Source organism: Symsagittifera roscoffensis, chromosome 6 (assembly GCF_963678635.1).
Source record: "Symsagittifera roscoffensis chromosome 6, txSymRosc1.1, whole genome shotgun sequence".
NCBI lineage: Eukaryota > Metazoa > Xenacoelomorpha > Acoela > Convolutidae > Symsagittifera > Symsagittifera roscoffensis.
In genome coordinates, this window is record NC_087067.1 from 40543952 (window position 1) to 40563848 (window position 19897).

The window sequence follows — 19897 nt, forward strand, 5'->3', positions numbered from 1 at the left end:
TTCAACAAAAAATGTATGATTTTGGCTATACAGAAACATTTTCAGTAAATTTGGTCGCCCTCTAGTATGCAAGCCTCTTTTTCCTTTTCCCCCTGCTTCACATATGTATCAATTTTATGTTGTACCGAGGAGTTTTACAAGGTTAAGCATATAGACCAAATATGTTTGTCGTAGCCTATTTAGACCGCATATGTTTTTCGTAGCCTAATTAGTCCGCATACCAATTTTCATAACAATCCAAAATTGTGAACAAAATTTTACTGAAAAAATTTCACTGGTGGGGGGGGGGGGGAAGAGCCAAATGCGATGAAAGAATATGAACTGTTTGTTTTTTTTCCATAATTTGCTGGGGGAGAGACCTTTAATAGAAGAGAGTGCAAGAGTCCTTATGTGTTATATACAAAATATACTCCAATATGCATTACTTATAGTTTGCGCAAACATGTTTGTTTTGGCCATTGATTGAAAGCATCTGGCGTTCTTACACCAAACCACTATTGAACACATTAAAAACGTACCTTCAAATTTTTTGTACCATGCATTTTTCGTCAAATGTTACCTGCGCAACAAATCAACGCACGTGTTTTGCAAAACAAACCAATTTTAATCTCTGCTCGTGCGTTTTTTTCTCTTTTTGTTATTAAACATTTATTCAAACATAAAGCAACCAACGTGAACCACGCTTCTGCGCTGCAACCATTTACCATTTTCATAACTAACGTTCGTACCATCAAACCAAGTATATCCCAAAACAACAGCCAGCGGATTTCGTATTTTCCAGCCGTTTCAACCGGATTTGAGAGCAGATAGTTACTGATTCCAGTGAGTATTTTACGAGCAGAAAAGGTTTGCTTCTCTCTCAGAAAATCAGCTCTAAATCTAATTTGCTATTCTATTTTTTATTAAACTCAAGTTTGTGATGCATTTTATTATTTTAGACATAAGTTTTTTTTAAACTAAAAACTGCTTTTTTGTTTGTAAATAAACTATCGATTTTTAAATTGCTATTATTTTAGTTTGTAAAGAAACACTTAAGGAAAACTGGCAAACAAGTTGGGCTCTTTTCCCTTCCCTTTTCAATTTCAAATTCGAAAAGTAACTTTAACATTGTTATAATGCAATTAAACTTGACATGTTGAACAAATTAAAGATTGCGACAAACTTTTTCTTTATTCTATACATAGTAACATCACGCATTTAGCAGTAATATCAGATAAAAACAATCATGAAAATAGAAATTTTGACAAGAAGGAAGGGGATGGAGAAAAGTTGAAAAAATGAAGAAAAAAGTTGTTCTCAATCTTCAATTTGTTCAACATTGGGCAACTGGAAAAATCATAAAATGTTCAAAACTACGGTGATTTTTCGTTAGGATCCTAGAGCCGATTTTTTAATTGCTACTTTGGCTCTTTTCCAGCTCCCCCCCCCCCTTTTAAATTCAATTTTGAAATGCTTATTTAACATTGTCATAATGCAATCAAATTTGGCGTGGTAAACAAATCGGCAATTGTGAACAGATTTGTTCTTCATACTTTACAGCGTAACATCACGTATTTAGCCGTAATAACACTTAAAACAAACATAAAACTCGGTATTTTGAAGGGGGAAACCTGGAAAAGAGCCGCTACATTTTTTCTTGACCCTGAATCGACTTCTCGTCAACTCCTTCTCCGCCTTGTTATTAAATAATTGGCGTATATGATTTGTAATGTTCAATAAATTAGCATGAATGTCATGTCACATACATTTGAAACTTGGTAATCAATCTGCTCACATGCCAATTTATGTCACCGTTTGGATAACATGGAGAAATTTTTTAAATCTGAATCACCAGCGAATTAGTGAGGGGGCATTGGGACGGGTGCCTCTTTTTTCTCAGGGATTCGAAACCCTGTCGACCCAAAGGGTCCCCGCTTTGTACTATTGGCTCTTTTCCAGTTTCCCCCCCACCTTTCAAAATACCGAGTTTTATGTTTGTTTTACGTGTTATTACGGCTAAATGCGTGATGTTACGCTGTAAAGTATGAAGAACAAATCTGTTCATAGTTGTTGATTTGTTCACCATGCCAAATTTCATTGCATTATGACAAGGTTAAATAAGCTTTTCAAAGTTGAATTTGAAAGGTGGGGGGGGGGGGGGGGAAACTGGAAAAGAGCCGTACTATTTTGAGATATCCAATTTTGGCTGACGGACCTTAAATTTTTATAAAGGCGCCTTGGGCGCCAAGGCTCTTTTCCAGTTTCTCACCCCCTCGTAAAATTACAAACCGAAACTAATCAAAAATTGTTCACACGTCGATTTTTATGTTGTAGAAATTTGTTCACCTGCTCCCGCTAATGCAGTTTATAACATGAAAAGTCACTTTAAACAGACTTTCACATAATGAATTTCAGAAAAAAATATCTTTCCCAAAAACACGATTTTTTAATTAAAGCTTTTCGAAAATTGCCCAAACGCTTTTTTTGGCCAATTTTTACTACTGTTTGCTTCTCTAGAATCATTATGGGATTTACTATTCAAACGTGAACAAAAAATTAATTTTAAAATATTCTTAATTTTTCTAGCAGAAACGGAATAAAGAGAGCTGTATTGTTTTTTATTTCTTAGTAGCGTGTTTCAAGACGTATCGACCGGCAGCGAAGACAGACAACAAGAAGCTGAGCAAGATGTTGGAACTGAAGAGTGCGTTGAGGGACTTCGACGAGGAGAAGAAGAAGATGACTTTTCCCAAGAGGAAGGAGACAGAGAATGCATTTGGCAGAGAGGTCAACAACCCCTGCTTCAAGGTCAGTCTACTAGTCTCAAGGTTCTAACCAAAAGCGATTGAAATTATCATCGATAATATTTGGCAGTTTCCAGTTTGCCATCTTTTGTGAGTCTTTGGGCTCCTCTCTTCTTCTCCCACATTTGAATTTCAAGTTCAAAAAAAATAAGTGTAGTCATAATGGGCTCTTTTTCCTTTCCCCCCCCACCTGCAAATTTTTACATGTAAATTTGTTGACCACATTGTCCGATTGTTATGAAAATTTACAGACTAATAAGGCCATGACAAACATATTTGGTCTTCATACTCAACCTCGTAAAACCACTCGTTGCACTAATAAGTTGAAAAAGAGCCTCATAAGTGGAAAAAGAGCCTCATAATGCAATGAAAATGGCATGGTGAACAAATTTATTGTTCCGACTTTCGATACGAAAGTAACGGAATATTTGTGCTCGGGTGGGTTTTTTTTTTTCTTCAGACAAATTTCGACTATTTAACTAGCCATTTTCGACGGAATTTTTTTTATATCATTCAAAAGGTATTGTTGTCCTGAGCTCAAATTTGAAAAGATATTTCACCTGTGATCATTTTTCGTAAAGTTACGGGGGTTTAAAGATTGCCATTTTGGTCAATTTGGGACAATTAACGCGCGATATATTAGCGCTATTATCGCGTAAGCGGAGAGTTAATCCGTCTTAGAAATCGTTCCAAATTGGTTAAGAGAAGCTTATTTGCCATAATTGGTTTGTTACAAGGAGCGAAAACTATCTTTTTGTACTTAATATGGCGTGTGGGGGGATGATTTTCATAACAAAATTTAAATTTTAGAAAAAAAAAATTTTCATTTGTTTTATTTTATTGAATTTTTGAATGTTATTACTGCTCCCTAAACCTTATAGGGCAGTCGGAACATTCAGGGCTTTGCCCTGATACGAGCAGTCTTGTTCTTTTTTATTTACATAGTATCATCACGCATTTAGCCATAATGACACGTAAAAATTGAAGAAAATTAGAAACTTGGAATTCGCGGGAAAGTGGAAAAGAGCAAAGCTTTTATTGAGAAAAAAACGGCTCTTTTCCAATTTCCCACCCCCCGTAAAATTGCAAACTTAAGCTGTTAAAAAGTTGTTCTAACGGCAGTTTGCATGGAAGAAATGGTACAAAAAGTTGTTAACCTGTTCACGCTCACACGTTTTGATGCAGTTTCTATCAAGAAAATAATTTTTAATAGACTTTCATACAATGAATTTTTAATAGACTTTCATGAAACGAATTTCAGAAAAAATTAAAGAAAGTAATTGGAAAAAAGCCACAAAAAAAATTGCGGCTCTTTTCCACTCCCTCTCCAACCTTTTAACTTCAATTTAAAATTTTAAAAACTATTTTAAAAGAGTCATAATTCAATATAATTTGACATGGTGAAAAACTAACAGTTGAGAACAGATTTGTTATTCATGCCTTACATCCTAATTTTCAGCGTTCAGTCATAATAAAATCTAAAAGAACTACAAAATTGAAAATTTAAAAGGCGGCGGGGGAGTTGAAAAGAGCCCACATAAACATTTTAAAAAATCAAAATTTGAAATGACGTGGAAGTGAAAAATAACCAATTGTTTTCACAAATTTCCCAATTTTATTTTGTAAAACAAATCCAAACCTACAAATTAACACGGAAAAATTGCGAACTAACGTACGAATATATATTTTTTCACTTCTGAACATGAAGTCTAAAATAGGGCAACATTCTAATAGAGGAAGCAAGTATAAAAGTAAAAAGAAAACGCCAAATACAACCATAAAGTTATTCTGGGTTTTTTCTTTTACAGTTAAAAATATCCTCAATAGTTTTCTGTTTTGCCGTGTTCAAAAACGGCCTATCCAACCCTCAATCTCTTTGTTTATTTTAAAAATGTTGTTCAGACTTTTATATAATTCGTGATGATTTTTTTGTTTATTGTTTTTCATGAAAATCATTTACTTTTTGCGGTTTGATTTTCATTTTAAGAAATTTCTTCTTAAGATCAATTCAATTGTTAAAAGGAAGGCAAACTCCATTATCCAACAAGAAAAGCGTGAAAATTACGAATACCTTCTAGTTTCGAAAATGGAGTTTATTGTTCAGATTTCTCAGTGAAAAAAATACTTATCGTTTCAGTTTTCCCAGATCGGGTTAGTTTTTATCAAGATAGTGGCAATCATAATTTATTCTAGGCCTTTTGTTTTTTGTTTGATTTTTGAAAGATGACATTGAAAAAAGAATCATGTCAGTTTTTTTCGCAGTTTACTTTGCAACTGTCTGGTGGCTATGTTAATTTTTAAATTTTATTATGTGCAAAACCAACCATTATTGTTGTATTAACATGAAATTGCTGTCCTCTTTTTCATATAATTATTTGTATCTTTATCGTTTCTTTTTCCCAGCTGAGGCCTCCCCCAAAGACAGACTGTTTCACCACTCTTCCCCAGGGCAAGAGGACAGAGTTCGCCAAGTTCTACGAGAGAAACGACTTCCCCATGCAAGTTGAACACGACACCAAGGGCAACAAAATCGCATGGAAGGTCAGTTGATTTCTCAATTTGCCAATGAACACAGATATATATTTTTTATTTTTTTAACCAAATAAAAAAATGCAATTTTTTTCTTTCAATTTGACTTTCAAAAATGTTTTTAATTCGATTGACTAAAACTACATTTGTTTTGGAGAAGTCGAATTGCATCTGCGTGCAAGCATCGGAATTCAAAACCGAGTTCCAAGGTTGGAGTCAATTAAAAAATGGCATGATCGAGAACCGAACCTTTGATCACCTGTTTATTTTGTTGTAGGTCGAGATTGAGAAGATGGACTTCCACCACTACCTACCCCTGTTCTTCGACGGACTGAAAGAGAGACAGTTCCCCTACAATTTCTTCGCCAGACAGGGCATCCATGACATGCTGGAACACGGGGGCAACCGGATATTGCCAGTGGTGCCACAGCTTATCATACCCATTAAGGGTCAGCTATTCAGCTAGTTAAAAACAAAACGAATTAAATGTTTCAACAAAAAACTTAAATAGCTAGGAAAAAAAACATTTTTTGCACTTTTTAGGCAAAGAAATTTTTCTTCAAAGAACTTCACAAAGAATCGAGTTTTTTTGACACGTGAAAACTTTTAATATGGCAAAACTTTCGGTTATAAAAACTTTTAAGAATCACAAACAGTTTTTCTTATCCTTTTTGATGTGTTCAGAGGCTCTTGAGACGCGTGACCACCAGATCATGTGTACGACTCTGAAGATCTTGCAGCACCTGATAGTGAGCGGGGAGATGGTGGGGGAAGCACTGGTACCCTACTACAGACAACTCCTCCCCATCCTCAGACAGTTCAAACAGCATAACAGTACGTCTAGCACTATCTCGATTCCAAGTTCAAAATAGAATTCTATATTTAAGATGATTCATATACAAGGGAAAATAGCAGTATACGTGCTTTTCAGCGCTTTAAAGCGAAGCGATGTTATGCACCTGGTTAAGAACTACGTGCAAGGTTTTTAGTGATTTTTCTGGGCTGCGTAATAAAGCCTCACCCATAAACAACAAGCACGGATCATGTTTCAATTGTTGGTGCAAGGGAATAATCTAATTAGCCGAAACATTAAGATGCTGAATATTCAAAATCTTTCACGCTCTTCAAAATTATTATAATCAAGGAAAAGTTTTTGAAATTTTGGATTTATTTGAATTTTATTGGCAAGATTAGCCATAGCCTTTTCAAGTTCAATTACTTCATCGGCCCAGAAACTTAGCCATAAAAATGGCATGTAGTTCTTACCAAGGGGTTCAAACAACAGCGGTTCTCTGCGAGGAGCTCATTAGCTTTGAAAGTTGGTCGTTTCGTTTTTGGTCTCGTATGTTGATCATAATATAGTTTAATCCAAAAATGTTGCAAAAAGACTTTGTCGTTTTGTTTGTGCAGAGAACCTAGGGGACAAGATAGACTACAGTCAGCAGAAGAGGGAAAATTTGGGAGACCTCATTGAGGAGACACTGCAGGGATTCGAACTGCACGGGGGAGAGGACGCTTTCATCAACATCAAGTACATGGTCCCCACCTACGAGAGCTACATGCTCAACTAACAACACAACTACAACACCCCCCACCCGCATCCCTCCCTACTCCAGCTACAACGAACTGTCCAAAAACTTAACGTCTATTCCATCTTTATTCCATCTTTAAAACACTTGTCCGAATTTCAGTCAAAATTACTCGCGAAAACCCGAAAGAATGACCAGCGACCAGTGTTGCCAAAAAACACCAAAGCGGCATGCTCTCAATTGTTTTTATTCTGGTCCAAATTTCCTATAGTTAAAAGTTAAAATCTAGTCAAATTCTAATTCGCTTTTAGTGTTATTTTATTGAACTCCTGGAAGCGTTACTTTAGTTGATGAGATATTTTTCTAAACAGTGATGTGATTAATTGTTCTCATTTGCTATTTGCTCGTACAATCTGCAATAGATTATTTGGTTGAAATTTATGTTGTGCGGACCGGTGAAAATAATGAATTAGGCTATTTAACTGTTTGTAGCAGTTTTTTTGACATTTTTAAGCAAAACACCGAAACCATGGTTTAAATTTGGATTACTGGTAAAAATTTGAGACATTTTCCATCTCAAGGTACGAATATCTTCAATTTATTATTTTGTTCTTTGGGAACTCCATGGATTGAAGATTTTTTTTCCCCGAGTAACTTTTTTCAAGGATACGAAAATGCTTAAGAAGAATTCTTTTTTATAAATTACCTAGGGTATTGCAAAATGGTGAAATTCTTCATTTTTTGTTATTCAGACACCTTGTCTAAAACATTTTTGTTTTGATCAAATTTGGTATTTCACAAATTCAGCAGTTTCAGCTAAGGCAAACTAAAATTTTTTAAAACAGTGTTAATTGCGAATCAAAAACGAAGCAATAGTATAAGTGGAACTGGTAAGAAACGCTCTTTTCCACTTTCCCCCCACATTTCAAATCTTCCATTTTTTCATTTTTCTTACGTATTATTATGGCTGAACGCGTGATGTTAGGAAGTAAGGTATGAAAAACAAGTGTGTTCACAATAGTTAGTTTGTTTAGTTCGTTAGTTTGTTCCATGCGAAATTTCATTACATGGTAATGGAACCTGATCTAAACTATATTTTATGATTGGATAAATTAGATATTTTACCACTGTAAAGTATTTAATATTAACCAATCATGATCCATCTAACTAACAACCCACTTATTTGTAAGTGCTGAAATTACTTGTAATTTCAGCACCAAAGAGATTTGAATTTAACTTAGAAATTAGTTGTCTCTCCAAGAGAACTTCAACAGCCGCAACAAACCAGTATACCCTAGATCTATTGAGCCTAGCAGAGACTAGTTAAACACCCTGAGACTAGAAAGTATAAGAGTAAGATTAGGATCGGTATTAGACTAAGAAGTTGCACGAATCTATCCGGCCGAAAATAAGATAGCGTGACGAGCAGACGGTGTACCCTATCCGAAATTACTCTATGAGTTAACCACATCGGTCATAACTCATCTGGTGCGACCATAAGTCTCGAATAAGACCTTAATAGCTTAGAACTAACCAAAAATAGATTAGAATTTAGACAAAACATTTTCAAAATGTTATACGATAATAATTTAATTGAAATGTCTCTACGACTCAATAGATCAGAGCCGATATTCCGAACGATAATAGAACTACCCGGAATTGGAAGAAGACCTCGGACAAGAGACGACATACGACAAAGTAGAAACTTACCATTTAGTTTTATGATTGTACGGCAAAAGCCAACATAAACTTTTGTATTTAGAATCTTATTAGCAATGAATTTAGATTTTCATTTTCAATTTAGATTCTTAATTTCTGCAGTATTATATAAAACATATTTGAAAAATATTTATTAAAAAAAAAAATTAGTAGCATGACAATAAATTGTTTATATGAATAAATCATCCTGTTGTTCCAGCTTCATCACCTAAAAATAACAGCAATCATAAATCAACTAATATCATCAAAAACTAAAACTTTTTATCAAATAAATTTAAATTATTTCAAATTTAATTTTATTTGATCATAAACCAGATCATCATGGCTTTCCTTGGATCTAAATTAATTTTCTATCTTATAAATTTTAAATTCTGATCATCAAGGTTTTCCTTGGATCTAAATTAATTTTCTATCTTAAAAAATTTAAATTCTGATCATCAAGGCTTATCCTTGGATCAAAAAGAACAATTTTGTTCTCCCCCACCCACTTATCAAGTGTCTAACGACCTCAAACGTCGATTCACTATCCAACCCCTCCAAAAGACCCAAGATTAATAGAAATTTTTAAATAAAACTAACCATCCAAATTAAGATAAACAGTGAAGAACTCCGGTTACTCATCCTTCACTTGAACCCTCCTCTTACCAGACCCAGGATAGATCTTAGACTTAGTAAGTTTAAAATAGTATCTAACGAACTACTTGCGTTCTAATTATACCTGAACCTTGTGGATCGATTTACTATTCTCCAACCCTTGAACACAATCACTACCCCTAAGTAAGATTAAGTAAGTTAACACCTTAGCTTAGACTAGCCACGAGAAAGTAAAAAATCTTTCTTCGGAATCGATATACTTTTCTCTCCAACCCTAAATAAAAAGACCCAGGTTAAGCTAACCAAAAAATTGTAAGGACTAACAGTCTAAGAAAATAGAAATACCTAACAACTTTTTGCATCCCTCATCCTAAACCTTATGTCATTCAAAAATCTAGGAAATAAACAAACAATCGTTTTACACAACTGTGAAATAGATAACAAAAAATACGATCTTGTCATCACACCTCATACACAAACAGTTGGATACATTAGAACAAAACGACAAACAATAAAAAGAAAAATTATAAACAAACAAAGACAAATCACACGAATAAGATTTTCAAAAAATAGAAACGCATTTTCAGAATCAGAAGCCAGCAATTTAGATGAATTCTACAAATTAAAAGAATCAATTGATGAAAATTGTCCAATTCACGATCAATTATATTTTTCCGATTCAGAAACAACTTCAAACTCATCAAAAAGAAGAAAAAGAAGAATAAAAAAGCAATACGAACACAAACCAGTACACTTGTATAATTGGAATCAACCAATTAGACACATCGATAGCTATATATTAACAGTCATCAAACGAAAAAATGAGCCACACTCCAAGTGACGATAGTCCAGATGACGAAGAGATTTACCCCTTCCTCATAGATGCACCCGATAATAGAGGGCAGCATGATTTTTGCAAGAATTTACTCGTAAATTTATTTGAACCCGGAATCAGTCCATGCAAAGCAGAATTCCCAGATGTAAAAATCAAAAGAGAAATTATTGAACATTATTTGAAAGACATATGTAACTTAACACAACAATATGGAATCTACACCATAGAATTCAGCACACCAAATACGAATCATCGTAAATATGTAATTCAAACAGATGATCTTGAATTAGAAATTTCAAAAGTATTTCTAGAATATATCCAAAGCATACAATATCATAATTCACAAAGAGCAAACTTTATATTCACTAATGAAGTTTTTGCAATATTATATACCTATATCTCTATATTAGAAAAAACAGAATTTCAAAGTATCTCACCAAATGAAACATCCAAACATACTAAAGTACGACAAGAAATCACATTATTTTCAACTTTTCTACATATAATCAAAGAAAATTTCACTAAAGACGATGTTTCACAACACACAAAACATGACTTACAAAAATTTTTGGCATGGTTTATAAAAGATTATTTCACACATAATTTAGACTTAATTTCACAAGCAAAAAAAAATTTCATACCTCAAAATTCAAATGATGACACTGCCATTACAGAACAATCAGATTACGTTTGGGACCCTGAATGGTCTCATCCTACACTTATAAATATCCCACAATCCATCTCAAGTCAAGCAATAAGTACAATATCTTATCACAGAGATTATGTAAAATTAATACCACTAACCATTGATGCAACACCATTAAACTACAATACATTTTTAGCTGACACACGAAATAACAGTTTAAATTCGACCGTCATACACAATGAAAACCTTAAAGGAACTAGAAGTCTTACACAACAAGATATTCAAACACCATCACACTTCATAAATGAAGAAATTGTCCAAACAACAACAACTACACAACAAAGTATTTCACCAATACACCCAAATTTAACAACACCAAAAAATACAAATACTTCACTGACACAAGTAACCTTACAATTAACCGTTAAACCTTCGGTTGCTCCAAAATATTCACATATGGATTATCAAACATATAGACCCATGACAGCACCGTCAAAAAAACAAAAATCATTCACAAGAAACACCTTCGCAGAACATAATTATAATTATGCTCACAAACAAAGAACAAATCAACCCCCACGAAAAAATAATAATCATGTATGTTCTCACTATTGGGATAACTCAATGACAACAACCAACTCAGTAAAATTTCGAACTAATTCACATCCTCCACAGGATCATAGTGAAAATTACCCATTCTTAAACAAAAATAAAAATAAAAAGCAAGCACCTCATCATACGGATTATTTATCATCTGATGATGATTATTTACAACCAGACATTTTTGCACCATATACCCAAGAATATCGCACACAAGGATCGCGACGACCTCATACATATAATAGTATTTTTTTCTCCAAACCCAACAGATACACGAAATCAAAAACCAATACATATGCCAAATCCAACTAATACACAATCTTTTCAACCGATTCAACCACAAAATTCAATGACTATGCACTCATATCAACCAACTCAAATGCAAAACGAAATACCGCTTCCATATTACCTTCAGCAACACGAAATAACAAAAATTCAACTTTCAAATTTTTCGCAAATGCCAAATGCCGTAGAATCACTACAGATGACAATGAATCCATACCTCATGGGTGGATCATCAATAACATCTAATAAACCACTAATGGTATTTACAGGAACAGATCCTGATTATTCTGTAGAAGATTATTTAAATGCAGTAACAGCAAATTTAATTTTCAATATAGTACCTGAACCAATTAATACGCCACTACATCAAAACTGGATACATAGACGCACAGCATTGATATAAACAATCTTAGATGGCGCAGCTCAAAAATGTTTTTCAGTATTACCTATCGAAATAAAATCAGATTGGAAAAGATTTACACAAGAATTTTCAAAAATGTTTGACTCCGAAAGAAATAAACAACACCAAAGAGTTTTATGTAATGAAATTCGCAGATTACCAAATTAAACCATCAAACAATTAGCAGTACGTATCGAAACACTAGTTCGAAAAGCATATTCACTCAATACACATGACTATAAAAACACAAAAATGACAGAAATTTTAATGATGACCTTAACACCTCAATTAAGTAAAATAGCAATAAAAAAGAGAGCATCTCATCCTTCCTCAATTCGAGAGCCAGATCTAGATTTTCGAAAACTAGTAGATAAACAAGAGCAAGCTGAAATCACAATGAAACTTGAAGAAACAGAACATCTAAAACTACAATATGTTAATCGAATTGAAACAAACACTACACATATAAATTACATACAGGAATCAGATACAGACCTAGTTGAAAAAATCACTGAAATACTAAATATTTATGAAAAACATCCAAATTTTAAAGGCAAACCATCTTTCAAAAAATGGTGTAATTATTGCCGACGATACGGACACAGTATTTCCGAATGTAGACAAAAACAACAAGATAATCAGAATAAACCTCAAAAGCATAAAGAACCAAATAAATCGTTCCATCAATATATGAAAAAAGATCAAAATCTACCAAACAAAAATATATATAGTAACAACAGTTCAGGAAAACCACTTCCGAACAACACCAATTACACAAGGAATCAATCACCATATAACTCAAGTTATAGAGGAAGATCACCAGAACGAAGAAGTACACAAAATTCATCACAAAATAATTATAATCGATCAAATAGTAGAAATAACTATTCGAGATCAAATTCCAATGCAACACAATTTGTTTCTAGATCCAGTTCCCAATCAAACCCAAGAAATAAACACTATTCCAATAATCAATCACGAAACTCATCATACAACAGAAATAGAAACTATTCACATAATCGAAATAGAAGTTATTCGAACAATCGAAATCAGAATTACCCGAACAATCGATCAAGAAATAACTCGTCTAATAGATCAAACTATCACAGATCAAATGACAATTATCAAAACAGATCACGGAACAATTCACAAAATCGAAATTCAAGTTATAATAATCAATAAAGAAATTATTCCCAGTCACCACATAGGAATAATAACCATTATAATAATTCTAAATACCGATATAGAAGTAGTACACCAAAAAACCAAAGACAAATTAATCAAGTACAGACAAATGAAGAAACAACATCAGACCCCCCAGGTATTGATGACACAGGAAGTAACGAACTACAACTAAATCAAATAAACTGTGGATCATCAGATACAGAAAGTGATACAGAAAATACTATCTCCGTAAATATGATAACAGTCGAAAATGACTATGAACCTATCATATATGAACAACTTTTTACATCACATATATACGAAAATCAATTGGAACTCCTTCACAATTATTACATTGAACCATCGATACTACACAAACTACACAAGAAGTAAACGAAATTAACACAGTAATTAAACCCGATGAAAAAGACAAAACAAAATGCTGAAACACAAATCATATTTATCAAAATATACAAAAAGAACAACCCAATGAAAAAATTTGGACAATACCATTTCTCTTAGAAAGTCCAAGAAACAAAGAATTTCAACCACCAGATCTTGAAATTGATTTTTTAATTGATTCGGGAGCAGAATCAAACATAATTAATATTCCCACATGGAATGAAATCAAAACATTACATCCAAAATTAACGCCTCTTGCAACCTCTAGTAAACTAGCAACAGCACAAGGATCAACATTAGTAAATTATGGAAAAATCCAATTATTCCTTCTCCCCACAAGAACAATGGAGCAAAATAAAATTCTAAACAAACCATTTAAACAGACATTTCATATTACTGATATTAAACACAATATCATTGGCATACCATTTATATCAAAATATATACCAACAATCAACATCTTAAATAGTAAAATACTGATCAAAGATAAGCACACAAAAACAAAAAATACAGCTCTAACATTTTTTCAAAGATTAAATAAACAACCACCATTCTTCTCAAAATTTTATCCAATTTATAACCAACAACGGAAACACCTGAAACCACTATCAGGAAATATATATATAATTTTTCAATAAAACAAGTTCACCAGTATGATAAAAGTCAAAATAAACAACAACTTTTTATGTCAGACTCTGAATTTAAACCTATTCACAAGTTTTTCAAAATCACGATTTCATCTATAAAATATTCGAAAAACAGGAATTCTGACATCATTTCGTTACACGTGTATAACAATACACCGTATCAAGTAACCTTACCCTTAGGACTTTTAGGATATTGCCAAACAAACGGTACAATCTTACCCATACATGAATTAGCCTACCGCGTAAATAATATACTCCAATTACTAGATATTTGCCAATCCACAATTCTTAACGAAGAATTATCCATAAATAACATAATAAGCAATGAAAAGAGAAACACAGATTATTTCACAAAAACACCATATTTTAAACCAACATTCAATATAACAAATTACACAAAAGATCAGCAACAATTTTTAACAATGTTTAATTTTGAACACTCACAAATTACACAAATCGAATTTGACAAACTAGCAAAACAACTATTAAAATATTCAACAGTCTACGCAACATCAAAATTTGATGTTGGGAAAATCAGTTCATCACTACATCTCCCGTTAAAACCTGACGCAGTTTTCAAAAAACAAAGAGCTAGTAAAGTACCAATTCATTTACATGACAAAGTAAATAGATTACTTGATATTTTAGAACAATACAAAATTATCTCACCAGTAAATAAAGAAGAACAACCAAAAGGTAACACATTTATTAACCCTGTTATCATTCTAGCAAAAGGAGAATCATTAAAAATAGTTTTAGGCGCTAGATACCTCAATTCACTAATTGACGAATCAAAATGCAATTGGCCTATTGAACCAATACAAATATCTTAACAAAAATAAACGGAAAATACTTCACAACCGCAGATATGAATAGTGCATACAATCAAATGCCATTAGATGAACAATCACGACGTTTAACACAATTTGTTATTGGAAATCAACAATATGAATTTAACCGCCTATTCTATGGAATTTCCATAGGACCAGCAGCATTTTCAGCTTTTATGAGCAAAATTTTTAGACCACTAATACTCAAGAAAAACGCAATCACCTATTTAGATGATGTTTTTATGCAATCGCAGACAAAAGAGGAAATGTTTACAGTTTTAGAACACTATCATAAAATACTTCAGAATGAAAATCTGAAGGCCGCCCCCAATAAATCCTACTTCTTTTTAACACGAGTTAAATTTTTAGGACATAGTATAGAAAGAAACACAATCACTCCATTAATATCACGCATTGATGCTATTCAAAAACTTCAACCACCGACAAACAAAAAGGAAATCCAAGAATTCCTTGGAATGTTAAATTTCTTAAGCAAGTACGTTTATAAAATGCAATTATATTTAAGACCAATCTATAATATCCTCAGACAACAAAATAATTTTGAATGGACCACTGAACATCCAACACAATTTGAGGAAATTAAAAAACTTTTAACTGAACAAATTTCAAACACAATCCCAGATCCAAATCAACCATTCTATGCAATGTGCGATGCTTCAAATTTTGGCATCGGCGCAGCATTACTACAATCACATAGTGGTACAAATAAAATGAACCTTATATCAGCAAATTCCCGATTATTCACACAAGCAGAGCTACGACTCTCAACTCTAATGAGAGAATGTACAGCTATAATTTATACACTTACAGAATATGAATTTCTGATACTTGGATCAAAACATCCAACAGTTCTATTCACAGATCATAAACCAATCATTTTTCTCTTTACAAAACAGTCAAATCCCAATCACCGAGTTTATAGATTTCAATTAATTCTAATGAAATTTCCAAACTTGCATATAGTTTGGACAGCAGGAAAGAATCTTGCACTACCAGATACATTAAGTCGAAATACACCACCTGAATTACTTACACGAAAAACTACAATTGAAATACCAAAGAATATAAAACTTTACCTTGCAAAAAACGAAACATCACCCCGACTAGAATGCAAATATGCAGTAAAAACTGACATTGACCAATCACAAATAAATAACCTACAACATTTTCCACTTTACTTAGATTGCCAAAATAATCACCACGAAGTTGATCTACTAGGAACATCAACTTTCAAACCAATTCCATACTCACAATGGATAAAAAATAACACCCAACAAAAAAGAATAAAACACCACTCGCATAAAAAAGACTTTTTTCCGTTAATCGAAAAAAAAAAATTTAACTGATAAAATAAATTTATCAGGACCACAAACAAAAGATTCAAAATACACAATAAATCAAGTTTTTAACCTCCATGACCCACTTGACACAATTCCCCTATCTAAATTAGAAATTGAAAATATTTTTCTCCCTCCAACAGATAAAATTACACTTGAACTCTTGAAACAATATCAAAATCTTGACCCAGTAATTAGACAACTAAAATCATGGCACCAATACAAAACTAAGCCCGTAAAAGCAGATACCACAATTTTAGGAAAAAAAACACTCCTCCGATATTTCCGTTAGATATCGAGAACAATCAAAAACAAATCTCCCTTTAAGATTAGATTGGAACACCTTCACAGCACCCCCACCATTGTTTGGACAACATCTAGAAAGTAACCGACTCCACAAATGGGCACTCCATAGACTACAATATAGACAAGACATCCACGAAGACATTCGTGACCATAACATCCAAATTTTCCAACAAAATAGCCTACAATTAAAATTTGAAATCTTGGTTAAACTCAACAACATTGTTCAACATCCTTACCCATTAGACCCATCTAATATAACAGCTCAATCTCTACCAGCACCATTTATAACAACTGAAGTAATATATAAATACGACAGATATACCAAAACGACACATGTATATTCTAAAAATATTGATACTTCAACAAATCTTTTTTTCAATATTTTCCGACCAAAACACAAATCCTTCTCCCCGCACAGGACCCCAGGATTTATTAGTAACACACTACGATTGTGAAGAAAATGAACAAAAAACACTACACAAATATGCAATAAATCAAGTATCACAATGCGAAACAGAACCACAAGCTATAGAAACTACAAATGTAATAGAAACACTGTATTCAAAAGCCCGAGCAACAACAGTCGCAGGATATAAATTTACAGCAACATTTTCCGAAAGAAAGTACATTGTTCACAAGTTTCAAACGGAAATAAAAACCGACTTGACCACGAATCATTCTACCAAAGTAATATAGAACGACTTCTACACCTAAATCCCGATGATTGTAAAAACGAGCTACTTAGATTAAATATCACAAGAAAAGAAAACACCGACAGAAAACTAGTATATTTTCAAGATTTTGCCGATTCTGTACATCAAGCAGAACTTGAAAGATATCAAGGACATATAAAACTAGATGAAAAATACCCATACAATGGCGCACACGGAAGATTAACTTATGACATACACGATAAGCACTGGATACCACATATTGGTATAAATAACCCATCAAACTGCAAAGCAGACACAAAAAATAAAGGATATCAAGAAATAATGTTTTTCGATTGGAAAATACTACTCGAAAAAATACAACTCACACGAGATTTATCCGACAACACAAGGATCTATCAAGGAATTAGATTACCTTGTAAAAACGATCAAGGTTATTGTGATCCTACAACACGGACACAAGCAACAATTGTTTGGTTTCCCGAAGATACATGCACAACATTTCAAGTAGCAAAAATACACGCTCGAATGATAAAATTTCACGCAAAATATTTTATACAATCAATTCCATATGAACAAGTCCATCCATCACGAAAACAAAGTACTGATTTTCGAAATCTCCATAATATAGAAAATAAAATAACACGTTTCCAAATATATCAAGAAACAGAAATCGCATGCAAATACAGGAACCCACTTTACAAAACACAAAATTCTGAAATACTAGTCGAATACGAAAAAGGTTTCGACATGACCACTGGAAAAATGAAAATTGACCCTTATGCCACAGGTCACCCTCTACACGAAGGAACATCATATATACCAGTTAACTTGGTGGAAAACTAAAGCCACATGACACTAGAAGTACACGTTTACAAGAACTATCACTAATGAATAACACTTATTTTGGTAATATCCACTATGATATCCACTTAGACATGAAGTTAGACTACACGATTAAGCGAATTTTTCAAGAAATGTCACTCTCCGAATTAGAAACACTTCACCAACTATGCGAATTAGAAAGGACACAAATCCTACAATCACTCGCACTAGCAGTATTAAAAATACCCTACGCAGGATATTTATTATCAGGAAATAGATCAAATTTTCTAGACTACGAAGGAAACATCTTATGGTTTTATACTTGTACCAAAAAAGTATCACCACTATATGTTTTTGAAGATAAACGCTGCTATAAAAGAATCCCTATTTTTTATAAAAATAAGGTACATTTTGTTGACACACTTTCAAGACGAACATATTTTTGGGATACCGCAGTCCCATGTGGATCAGAAAATAGCCACAATGTAGTACAATTGAACCCTGATGAAGATAAATATTATCTTCTTACTCCATACCCTACGTTAATGCAATCACTCAAAAAATTTTCACATGAAAGCATCAGAGCTATTGCTCGTAATCCAAATATTGATTTACAATCAATTGGAATATATTCAAAATCAGATATCCAACACCACATTAGAACACAACAATTCCAAGAATTATTAACACAATTGGACACTATACAAAGACAATCAATTGACCAAAATTTACGCAAACTTGCCGAAACCGCAGGATTTGCAGATATTTATACACAAGATTATAGCGGACATTTTAAAGACATTAAAGACTATATATATCTAAACGGTGAAAAATACAGACCACAAGATGTTTCACCTTTCAATATTTTTAGCTTTGTTACCCTAAAAAATGAAATTCTCGATTTTCTAGGATGGCCCTATTACATCTTAGAAAAATTGACTATCCTATACGCAATGTATAACTTTATAGGATTTCTTTTTCCCTTTTTAAAAGGAATCTATAACTCATGCGCTATACACACACAAGTAAATAGACAAGCAAGTGTAGCACGAATACTAACTGCAGGATTTTTTGGAATTTTTTCATCATCAATAAACAAAACTCTTCTAGACACAAATAAAAGAATATAATACAAAAATAGCGACAAGACAGAACACATATGACGAAGAACATAATAACGTAAGAAGTAACACCTACCGCACCAGAATTGCCACCCCTACCACATAACCATCCATTATCCTTAGTCCCACGTAATTTCCGAAACCTAGCAATAACACATAAATCAAATTTTAGATCAAGCATATCGCAAAGTCCCATACAACATATAATGACACATCATTCACAAAATGATAATACATATGAACAAATTATAGAACAACCCCATACCACCGCTTTTCAGTCTCAAAATAATCATTTTTTTAGCCCACGATAAGCCGACAACTTGGATCCCTACACCGCTCAAATTCCCATCCAACCAACCTTCACACTCCAATCCAAATAATCCCACTTTTTGCTTTCCCACCACCCGATTTTCCAACTATTAATATATCATCAAGCATGAATTCGGATACTAATTCAGATATTTCAGTTTTATACTCCATCTCACAACTTAATAACTCTAATATAGAAACCCCTGACGAATTTGCAGACTCCGAACCATCTCCATCCAATAATTTTCAAACCAACTCCTCAACTTTTTCAAAACCCCCTTTTCAACAAATACCACCAAATGATCCACTCCCATCCGTTTCCACTTCTTCTTATGTTTCGCAAG

The 19897-nt window shown here is 33.1% G+C and overlaps 1 protein-coding gene across 3 annotated transcripts; it reads left to right on the plus strand.

Annotated features, from left to right (window-relative positions):
• The first annotated feature begins 613 nt into the window (after positions 1 to 613).
• LOC134848280 (parkin coregulated gene protein homolog) lies at positions 614 to 7278 on the plus strand. Of its 3 annotated transcripts, none has more exons than XM_063865674.1 (6): positions 614 to 822; positions 2623 to 2787; positions 5187 to 5324; positions 5590 to 5761; positions 5997 to 6146; positions 6723 to 7278. In XM_063865674.1, exons 2-6 carry the CDS (start codon positions 2668 to 2670, stop codon positions 6881 to 6883), a joined length of 741 nt encoding a protein of 246 aa, XP_063721744.1. In that variant the 5' UTR covers positions 614 to 822; positions 2623 to 2667; the 3' UTR covers positions 6884 to 7278. The 3 variants fall into 3 exon arrangements, with proteins under 3 accessions (XP_063721744.1, XP_063721743.1, XP_063721742.1); XM_063865673.1 differs by having other exon boundaries at positions 615 to 822; positions 2612 to 2787; XM_063865672.1 differs by having other exon boundaries at positions 623 to 822; positions 2609 to 2787.
• Positions 7279 to 19897: the final 12619 nt, after the last annotated feature.